Genomic DNA, 11286 nt, shown 5'->3' on the forward strand with positions numbered 1-11286 from the left:
TTCCTGTATACTATGCAGCTACTTCGTTATGGTGTTGCATGTATGCTCTGCCTGCTAGCAACTTGCAGCCTGCTGTTATGCACTGATTTCTCACAGAGGCATCTTTATATCGCCTGCATCTGGGGCTTGTCTGATACCAAAAGTAAATGGACAGTTGACTCAATGACATAATGAAGGAATTGCCCAAACCTGCCCATGAAATAGCCTTTATCAGTTAGTTAAGAAGATAAAGTCCTGGAGTTGATATAAGGTGCGGTGTCTGCATTTGGAAGGTTTTCTGTAAACAGACAAAAGAAGCTCTACATGTAGCTGAAACAAGCCATCCTTAAAACAAAAAAAAATACATCTGACAAATTGCTACAATATTAGAAGTGGCAAAAACAGCTTGATGATACATCCTGGAAAAATGTTACATCCTGAGAAAGAAGGAAAGCGCAACACAAAAAGACCTGGACCTCCACAGAAGATAACAGAGGTGGATGATCACAGAATCATTTCCATGGTCAAGTGAAACCCCTTTACAACAGCCAACCAAGTGAACAACAAAAACTGATTGCTGCCTAAACCTAATAACTGACTGGGCCACCCTTTTAGCAGCAGCAACTGCAATCGAGGGGGGGTGCATCACTTTTTCAAACAGGGTCATGTACGTTTGTATTTTCCCCCTAATAATAATAAACAACCCTAAAAATGTTGAACATTTTGAACATTTGTTCAGCGATCTGAGACATTTGAGTGTGACAAACATACAAAAAAACAAATAGAAATCAAGAAGTGAACAATTTCTCACGCCACCGTATATTCTGTTCCTGCTAAAACCCAGGATGTTTTAGCATGAGCTGTGAAAAGATCTTACTGAAACATTACCGATTGCCTTAAACATTTATTATGTTGTGCTCTGTAGTTTATGTTTCTGTGGCTCAGGGCCAGTTGCAGCACTTGCAGGAGTCCCAGTAGATGAGGCCAGGCTGGCAGCGGTGCAGGTAGGTGTTTCCCTGGAAGCACTGGAAGAAGGTGGTTTTGTCAGCTGGGTTTTCATATAACCCATCAGGACGGCCACGGCAGAAGTCAGCACTTGGGTCCCTAGTGGTGGTAGGGCGTGGAGTGGTGGTGGGCTTTGGCGTAAAGCCTGCACAATGAGACATGAAAAAATATAAGTTGCACACAGCAAGAGATTTTTTAAAATCAAATCTAAGTTAGTGAAGCTAATTTACAGTAATTACCCATCAACATTCTGAGGTGGTTGATAAGAGGATATGTGCCAGCTGAGCAGAAGTATCCACTGAAGTCATCCATATCCAGAGTCCACACATGGGCGCCTCCCAGGTTGTTGGCAGTCATCCATTGAACCTACAGGACAGCAATATAAGGAAGCAAGAACTCTTAGAATAATTACAGGTACAATTCAATAGAGCACAACAAAAATGAATAAAAAGCATAGCTCTTCCTGTTTTAGCACAGAAATTCTTTACCTTGGAAGAATAGCTGCGCTTGTCATCATAGCCCAACCAGGAACTCCCATAGGTGGCATATGGAACCTCTTGTTCAGAGATCCACCCAACACTAGCAGTATTAATGAAGTCACAGATCTGATAAGAGGGACACATAGACCTACATCAGATAACAGTGAATTTGTGATAGTGATACTCTATAGCTGTATATAATTGCCCACAGATGTTAGTCAAGGGTAATAATAGATATTTTGAGGAATAGATGACTTTTAGCATATACCAATCAGAGCTTTTTAAGAACCTTTTGTACCTCATAGAAGGCCCAGAATCCAGCAGTTTGAGTGTAGGGTCCAGGGTCTGCAGGGCCATTAGCTGGTGCTCCCAGGCCATTTGCCCCACTGCTAAGATGGTAGGTTCTTCCATAAGTAGGGAAACCTAGCAGCAGCTTTCCAGATGGTGCTCCCAGGGATATCCAATAGAATACAGAGGAGTTCTACAAAAAAGGAAAGGAAACTTCATTTCAACTGTAAATCTGTACCAAATTCTTCAGAATTTATTACTTCTTTACCAGCTTTACCTGTTTCTCTGAATCTCCTTTAGAGATCAGTTAGACAGAGAAGCTGTAAGACATACATATATTTTATATATATATATATATTTTTTTTTTTCTTGATTCTGTCCACGAAACACTTTCATAGCAGTTTCCACAAGCACTGCATCTGTACGTCCCCAGTCTCTTCCTTACCACTCTTCTATGAACTCTGTTGTTCAACTTCCACAATTTAATCATTGGCACTACCTTCACCTGTTTCCTCTTCATCTCAAAGTCATCTTATACAACGCTATCTAGTTCTGCCTGGCTAAGGCAGATAGGACACTGCAAAGTGGTGTCCTATCTCTTTCTGTAACTTCTGTATAAGATGCAGTCCACCTTTATACACCTTCCTCCACTCATATGCCACCTTATGTTCCTCCCTCTTCTTGTTATACATGTTCCCTACAGCCATTTCTCTCCTTAACATCATACCTACCCAACACCTACTCATCACCTTGTCCCCTTCACCTACATTTCAACTGAAGTCTGCTCCAATCGCCACTTTCTCCCCCGAGGGGGCATACTCCACCACTTCATCCAGCTTGCTCCAGAATTCCTCTTTCCTTAATCATTAATCGAATCTAGTTTAGTTCTAGTTGGACTTCAGTGCAGCAATCGGTAGCACCGACCACAATATTTTACTAAGAGATTAGAACATACCATTAAAGGAACTGTGACGCAGTAATTCAAATCATATCTATCTGAAAGCAAACGAAAAAAACAAACAAACAAACAAAAGGTTTTTAGTGGCCTAATCAAAGTCAGGCCTTAAATACAAATGACCCACAAATGTGGCTGAATTACAACAATTCTTTAAAGAGTAGGCTGACCTGGGCCTCCAGGTGAAAGAGTCATTTCTAGTTACTGCAAATGCTGGAGTGCAGTTTTGGCTGCACAATCAGGTGTTAGGTTTAGAGAGCAGTTACTTTTTTCAGGTAGGTTTCGATAGCTTTTTTCTCTGAATGAATGAAATCATCATTTTAAAACTATGTCTTGTATTTACTCTGATTATCTTTGTATAATTATAACATTTGTTCTCATAATCCGAAACAGTTAAGTGTGACAAATGTGAAAAAAAAAACATGTTGCCATTCAGTTGTGTATTACTGTGCTACTTTCTGTTTCTGTGAGACTGTCTAGCACTAGTACTACAAAATGTTGGTACTGGTCACTAAGTGCAGCAGTACTGTACTTAGTGTTTCCAGTTTTTTCTCATCAGTATGAAAAATCCTTTTTTAATTTCACATTTAAAAATGTTTTTTTTTTTACAGTTATTATGAAATCAGTATTCATTATTATTCATCCACATGAACACAGTGAAAGATGTAGATGTGTTGGTGTGTTTCTTACTATATTGTAATGAATTTGTGAACCAGGGTCCGCAGAGCTACTGTAAAGAGGGCTGTTGTGTCCAGTTACTGCCTCCCAGTGTCCGTGGAAGTCATAGGTCATGATGTTGATGAAGTCAAAGTGTCTGTTGGGTTTTTATTGAACAGTAAATGTAAAATGGGGTTTTGTGTCATTTGAAATGAGTAATAGTGATATATCTATTTCAGTACACGACACCTACTTTATGGATTGGTGTTACTTTGTTGAAAATGCGCATACATGCTTAAACTTACGGTGCAATCTTGTTAACTTCGTATGCTCTGTCAATGGTCTGACGGATTCCAGCAACACTGGCCGACAGCAGCAGCTGACTCCTCCCGCTGTCTTTTGCATCATCCTCAAAGGCTTTGGCCAGCTCCTATAGACACACCAAACTAAAGCAACTTAGATCCAGTTAGTTTCATCGGTCACACCCTGGCATCATTAACAACAGAGGAGTTGAATCAAGAAACCGTATCTAATGCCATTAGGTATATCAGTAGCACAAACAGACCAAATACTGTAATATGATCATGTATTGATAGATTTTAATGTGTCCGCACTGTGCTAGTCTACTGCATTAAAAGAAACAAACATGCAGTATGGCCTGGGCCACATTTTATTTAATGTCTTTGTGAGGTTTACTATATGGGCCCTACATAAAGGTATATAGACTCTATTTTAACAGGATTGGCTGACTTTTCTGGTAACAAAATTGCAATGCACTAGTTAATGACAGATAACATATAATAACATTTAAGAAGGATAAACATTACAATACAAAAATAATACACCATTATAATACATTAGTATTGTATTGAAAATTTAAGGACAATGTGAGCTGTGTTTACCGTGACCAGTAGAGTAAATTTCTCTTTGTCCCCCACTGGGCTGCCATTGTGTCCAGGATATTCCCAGTCCAGGTTTAGCCCATCAAAATTATGGGTGTGAAGGAAACTGATAACAGAACTGATGAAGGCTGCACGACTCTCAGGTCTGGCAACCATAGCAATGAATCTGGTGCAATGCAGGGAAAAAGAACCGTAATAAAGGAAGGTTTTTGAAATAGATACGAAAATATGAGAACTGGTGTAGATGGAACTCACGGGCTGACTCCATTGACCGTTCCTCCAACAGTCAGCAGAGTCTTCAAAGCAGGGTTGCTGGTAATAGAGAGGCAGAGAAAAGACAGGACCTTAAATAATTCAAGAACACTTTACCCCCATTTATACTCCCGATGACTGTGTATTTCACAGCCATGGGTTGCCTGGAGAATTAATAATGGCTTATGTCATACAGTTATATATATATAATATTCTTAGCTATAATTTTATTTTATTTTTTGCTCAACATTTTAATGAGATCTGAAAAAGGATTCTGCACATAACAGAATCCTGAACAATCCACCGAAAAGGGCAGAAGCAGGTTGGAAGCCCTGGCTGGTTGCAGTAGGACTGGGTGATAATTATAGAGGTTTTCTGATGCATTTAGATGGTACACCATGATAATGATAAATATTGTGGTAGCTCCATTTAGATAAAATTGAATGGGAAAATCTGTTTTTGCTCCATTTGGTGGTTAAATACCTGATAAATACAGATGCTGCTTTAACACACTGATGCTCACATTCTGTCATATTGCCAGTATGTCCAGCTCAATTACTTGCTTTCTACAAATAGATCCTACTGTAATCCAAGCTTTTTGTTGCACACTTTTTCTCTGCCATCCTTTTGAAATCTTAGCACCACTTAATAGCTAACTCGGATTGTAACTTAACTTTTGCCATAATCAAACTACTGACCTGATACTGATGCAAATGAAAAGAAAATCTGTCAAAAAGTGGCACTGAGGCTTGATGTTTCTGGGTCGAGGGTTCTAATTTGTCACTGGTTTGACCTTTGCTTGATGTTCTTCATCCAAAAACATGCTCATGTGTAGTTTAAGATCCTGGAAAGACTCCTTTGTTTATTATAAGTTATTTACTTTCATCCTAATTATTTCTAAATAATGAAAAAATGTTGGGATGGGATTAGAGATCACAGATACAGTCATGGTGAAAAAAATGCACTTCTGTTTCTTCTAAGGTTTGACATATTTGGACATAATAAAAAAATTTCTCTTAACAGGTGTTAAAATTGGATGAACACAACATGAGATTAACAACAACACTTCACATATTACACCATATCATCATATAAAACACAAAAAATCTGAGCCAAAGTGCAGAAGTGGTGTGTGAAAACTAGGTGCACCCCAGGATTTAGCAATAACTGCATGATGTCATCAGTCTCTCACATTATTGTGGACTAATTTTGGCTCTTATTCACTATTTCTTTGCAACTTTGCATGAATTCATTGAGGTTGCGAGTGTTTACGCACAGCTTTCTTAACCTTTTGAATTCCAGGGCTATTCTGAGGCTCCTGCTTGAAGATGACATGCCCAAAAAGCGCTTTGAGCGCTCTGGGAGAGTAGATAAGCACCACAGAAGAATCAGTACATTTACCTTAAATGAACTGATTAAGTCTCACCAAAAAGAATCAAAATATGGACATTACCTGCAGAAAGATCAATGCTACTGAAATGAAACAGAGCAATGTTGCAGAGGTTTAATTAAATATATATCTAGTGTTTTGCAATTTGGTACAAATGGTACCATCTATGAAAGTGGAAAGTTCTTAGGTATTGAATAGCAGTTATTGGTGATCATAGAAACGGTTTGTAAGGTTTTACCTGAGATTGTAACGTTTCTGTGGATACCATACATGTCTACATTTAAACAACAGACCTGGTGGCACAGCCCATGAAAGCAAATGTTCCCTCTCTGCTCCCAGTACCAGGGGCATCAGGGTTCAACAGGTTAAGGTCCGGCACAGAACTGTAATCAGGTTGAAGTCTAATCTTTGAAAAGCTGATAGAGCACCATTCAACCATTCTGTTGTAGACTTGCCTTCGTGCTTCATAATTGACTGTATAATGCTACATAGTGGAGTTCATGGTTGACACAATGACCAGGTAACCAGAATCTGTGGCTGCAAAACAAGCCCAGATTATCACCCCTCTACCTCATACCAACTGTCAAGCATGGCTGAGCTTGGTCTTTGTACTAATACGCTAAAATGCTTTTGTCAAACGTGGCGCCATGCATTTTGGCCAGACATTTGCACTTTGGTCTTGTCTGTTCAGAGAACAATGATCAAGAAGTTGTGGTTTGTTCAGATGCTGTTTTGCTGAGCTAAGTCATGCTTCCATTTTTGTTTTACAGAGAAGAGGTTTCTTATTTCTCCTCACCCAACCAAACAACCATACTTTTGATTTGCAATTACTCACCTGCCTCCAACTCAGCCTATCTCTTCTGTAACATCAACCATCTCTTAAAGTGGGTCTACTTTCTCTTTACTGTGACTGTCGTAGTTGTCTAAATTAACATTGGTGCCCAGTCTGACTCTATGACTGAGCAAACTCACACATTCTTGAGGCTGTTGAGGCTGCTGTACAGCTGCGGATCATTCCACTCAACGGGGCTGATCTGGTTGAAGCTGTTAATGGTGGCCAGAGCGTAGATGACATGGGTGCACAGGAAGGGATCGATGTTGTCTGGAGTGAATTTGCCAGCACTTGGTCTGTACTGGGCCCAGTTGGTCATATGACACACCAGCTTACTAGATGAAACTGAAGGAAGACACATTCGGTTTTCTCTGTAACCATCATGGTGATGAGATGACTCGATCACTAAATACAAATCAGAAACTTTATTGTCATTGTCACGAGAACAACGAAATGAAATACTTACCATTATGTAGAATGAATAGAATGCCCAGAGCTGAGAAAGAGATGGAAAAAAAGTAAATCAGGTTACCTAGAAACTATAAAACTTAGAGACAACATAGAATACAGAAGATCATGTCACAAACTCCATCCATCATTTTTCTGCTGCCTAATCGTGTCAAGGTTGCAGCAGTCTAAGTAGCAGTACAAGCTGAGATGCCAGGACCTCTCCCTTCCCTGTCACTTCCTCCAGCTCTGTGTGGGAACACCGAGGCTTGTCAAGGGAGCTGACAGATTTAATCTCTCCAGCATACCCAGGGTCTGTCCTGAAGCCTAGATTCCTGCAACACCTCACCTAGGAGACACCAAATAGGCATCCTAATCAGACGCCTAAATAACTTCAATTTGCTCATTTTCATGTGGGTGTCATGATCCTGGGCCATGTTGGCCCAGCATTCTTAGTTTTCATGTATTTTTGTATTTTGTTCTTTATTTAGGCCATGGGTCCTGGGTTGCTCTGTTAAGTTGTTCCTTATTTGATTTCCCCTGTGTATCTGTGAGCCCTCGTCTCCCCTCCTTGTGTTTTATTCCATGTTTCCCCAGCCTGCTATGCCTGTGCTCTCCTGTCTCTCTCTCTCCTCCTGTCTGCACCTCTGTGTACTTCCTGTTTTACTTTGACAGTCTCCCGTCAGTGTTGTGTTACTCCTGCCGTGTCTTGTTATGATTATCTGTGTCAGCTGTGTTTCCTGTGTGCTCCCACTTCCCTCGTTAACCCTCTGTGTATTTATGTGCATGTCTCCCTCAGTTCGGTTTCGCGTCGTCAACGTCTCCTCCCCGAACCTCTGTGCTTTTCTGTGTTCCCTCGGTCCTCAGTTAGCATTCCCAGTTTAGTTCTGTTTCTTTGTGAAGCCTGCAATAAAGCAGTGATTTTGAGTTCAGCTTTTTGTCTCCGTGAGTTTTGCGTTTGGGTCCTCATCTGCCTCCACACAGCCAGTTCATGACACTGGGGGACTAGGGACTCTACTCTGAGCCCCTCCCGAAAGGCCTCCAAGGTCCACACCCTATCTCCACGGTTGAGGTCAGACACCCAATGGAGGAAGTCTATTTATGTCACATTTTTAACTCTTTCTTTGAGGCAGTTTTACTCACGGACAGAGTTGAGAATAGGAATGTAGCCTGACCAGTAAAATGAACAGCATCGCTTTCATGCCCATCTGTCTCTGCCTCACAACAAACATGAACCACTGCCAATGCCAGACCAATACGCGTCTCAATTTCCCACCTTGAGAAACTCATCCACCCCAGGGGGCCTGCCACCGAACCCCCCCCCAATTTTGTTCAGTTATGGCTGACCAGACCCAATACTTGTAATACTTGTCAGCTGCCTCCAGTCTAATAACAGGATACTGTTGGAATACTGCGCTCCGAGTCACACTCCTCAGTCTTTATGTTATTGTCCTGAGCAGGAAAATGAAGTCCTCAGCTAGGACACCTTCCACCAGCTCATGTTGGGACTACAAACAGGGGTCATACTCTGAACCGTTCAGCACATAAAATAGTCAAATGTGGTTTGTTTCAGCCAAACCATATTTAACCTGTACCTCTCAAACTACTAACTTCTCCTTATGCTCTACTTCTGAATAAATAAACAAAGGACAACTATTGTATAAATGGATGAATAAATGAATGTAATATTTAATGAAATTTACCTATGAGGAGTTTCCCCATGTTGCTTTCAGGTTCCACGGGTTTCCTTTCGTAGAAGTGAACTTCCAAATGAGTGAATCAGTTTCATTCACTGGCACACAAGTAACAAAATCAGACTTTAAGTGCTGTCACAGAAACATTTTTTGCTAATTAACTAGCTAAGCTTCACTTGAGCAAAATTTTACAGACTGCGTTTTACAAACGGACAAAACTTAGATTAAACTTTGATGCACTTGTAACAATTAATTATTAAAACATACATAATAAAAAAACCTAATAACTAATTTATCTTTAATTTTAGGCTTACATGTAGCTACTATAAAATGCACTACAAGCAACCAAACCAGACAAAAACAATGATGATCTCATTACCGTTTGACAAGAAGAACTGAAGCAGATTTGAGAGCTTGTTTGAGTGGGTCAGATTTATATCATCCTAATGACTAATAGAAGGTGTCAAAGTGCAGCTGATAAGAGCTCAGAGTGGTGGGAGTCTGATGTGCCTAATAATCCCCCACCCCCACCCCCTTCTAGTAAGACCTGCCAAGCCCAGTTAAGAATTTGACCCAATTAGATAAGTAACTGATATCACAATGATAACTGTAATCAGCTTTTACTTAGTCACTGGAATTTACCAATGATCATCAAACAAACCCTACAATAATACACTGCTCTATTATTGTAGAAGTACAGTGACTTGAGGCAACTTTTGTTTGAATTGAATTCAAAACTATTAGCTTTCATCTCCGGGTGAGCATGAATATCCACAGCAAAGACATGAGAGCTGTAGTTACACATTACAAATTAATTCAAAGTAGAGTTAAAACAAGGATAGATTTATATTAAAAGTCACAAAATACAGCTATATCCAGCTGTATATAAAATAACTACATACAGTACAGTTAGCTATCCTTAACCTTTAAGCAAGCAGCCTAAATATGAATTTCTTAAATGTTTGAGCAGCAGTGGACTATGCATGGAATGCAATCACTGGAATCTGCTTTGTGTTGACGTTTTTCCTTGTGTATGTCACTAATCAGGCACAACATTAAAAATATCTGCTTAGTGATCTATAGGTCTGTCACTAAAACAATTCTGATCAGATGATTATCAGAACTGAATCTTTCACAGCAGAACACTGCACAGTAACAAGATGCTAATCTACATCTATCATGTTATCGGATGATCGTGGCTCAAGAGTTGGGAGTTCGCCTTGTAATCGGAAGGTTGCCGGTTCGAGCCCCGGCTTGGACAGTCTCGGTCGTTGTGTCCTTGGGCGAGACACTTCACCCGTTGCCTACTGGTGGTGGTCAGAGGGCCCGTTGGCGCCAGTGTCCGGCAGCCTCGCCTCTGTCAGTGCGCCCCAGGGCAGCTGTGGCTACAATGTAGCTTGCCATCACCAGTGTGTGAATGTGTGTGTGAATGGGTGGATGACTGGATATGTAAAGCGCTTTGGGGTCCTTAGGGACTAGTAAAGCGCTATATAAATACAGGCCATTTACCATGTTATATCACACCATATTTCATTATTAGTTAGCAGAATTTACTGTTATTAATTCACAAAGATACAATATACGCTGATTACAGTTAGCATTGCAATATCAGTTACTAATCTGATTGGTCAAATTCTTAACTGGATTTGTAAGATCTTACAAAGAGTTGGGGTGGGACTGATGGGAATCCAGTCTGAACTCTTATCACCTGCACTTTGACATTGACATTGAGATGATAGAAATGTGACCACATCAAACAAGCCCTGAAGTCTGCACAACTTTAAAACCACTGATCATCTTGTTACAGTTTGTGTTCTGTTGTGAAAAATTCTGACAATCATCTGATCAACATCATCTTAGTCTCACAAAGCAGATCTATACAATAATACGCAGGTGGTTTTAAGGTTGTGCCACAAGCGAAGGGTCACTGAATGTCAGTGAAAAGTAGATCCCAGTGATCACCATTACTAAGAACATTACCTCAATGTAGAGTCAACTACTGCTACACATCAAATATTTATAAAATTAATATTTAGACAACTTGTTTAAAGGTTAAGGATAGCTAACCGTGGCTGCATGTAGTTACTTTATATACAGCTGGATATAGTTGTATTTTAGCTTGTATTTTTAGTACAAATCTATCCTTGTTCAGAAACCTACTTTGAATGAGTTTGTAATGTGTAATTACACCTCTCCTTTGTTTGCTGTGGATATTCATGCTTACCTGGGAATGAATGCTAGTAGTTTTGAATTCAATTCGACTCAACTATATAGTATAGCCAAACACTCACCTTTACGTAAATAAATTTTTTTTATAAAAATGAATTAAAACTGTAGCTCAGGTGGCAGAGCAGGTCAGCCACTAATCAGAAGGTCGGTGGTTTGATCTCAGGCTGCCTCCTGCAT

General features: G+C 40.1%; 1 protein-coding gene across 1 annotated transcript; it reads right to left on the reverse strand.

Moving 5' to 3' along the window:
- Window positions 1-920: 920 nt before the first annotated feature.
- LOC146631398 (acidic mammalian chitinase-like) lies at window positions 921-8938 on the reverse strand. The gene is made up of 11 exons (XM_085353652.1): window positions 8890-8938; window positions 7206-7235; window positions 6880-7084; window positions 4521-4577; window positions 4266-4431; window positions 3669-3793; window positions 3397-3520; window positions 1762-1944; window positions 1473-1589; window positions 1224-1350; window positions 921-1129 (listed from the first exon to the last, which is right to left on the reverse strand). The coding sequence occupies exons 1-11, from the start codon at window positions 8906-8908 to the stop codon at window positions 921-923; spliced, it is 1362 nt and encodes a 453-aa protein (XP_085209778.1). The 5' UTR covers window positions 8909-8938.
- Window positions 8939-11286: the final 2348 nt, after the last annotated feature.

This window comes from Diplotaxodon limnothrissa, linkage group LG5 (assembly GCF_057381915.1).
Source record: "Diplotaxodon limnothrissa isolate DT_005_m linkage group LG5, D_limnothrissa_male_GT1.1, whole genome shotgun sequence".
Taxonomy (NCBI): domain Eukaryota; kingdom Metazoa; phylum Chordata; class Actinopteri; order Cichliformes; family Cichlidae; genus Diplotaxodon; species Diplotaxodon limnothrissa.

Bases quoted from the DNA above. Each gene is read 5' to 3' on its own strand.
- LOC146631398 (XM_085353652.1), bottom strand. The intron at 4,578-6,879 runs GTGAGTTTGCTC...CTCTATTACCAG, and splicing joins CTCAACAGCCTCAAGAATGT to CAACCCTGCTTTGAAGACTC. The intron at 1,590-1,761 runs GTACAAAAGGTT...CCCTCTTATCAG, and splicing joins GATTCTGGGCCTTCTATGAG to ATCTGTGACTTCATTAATAC.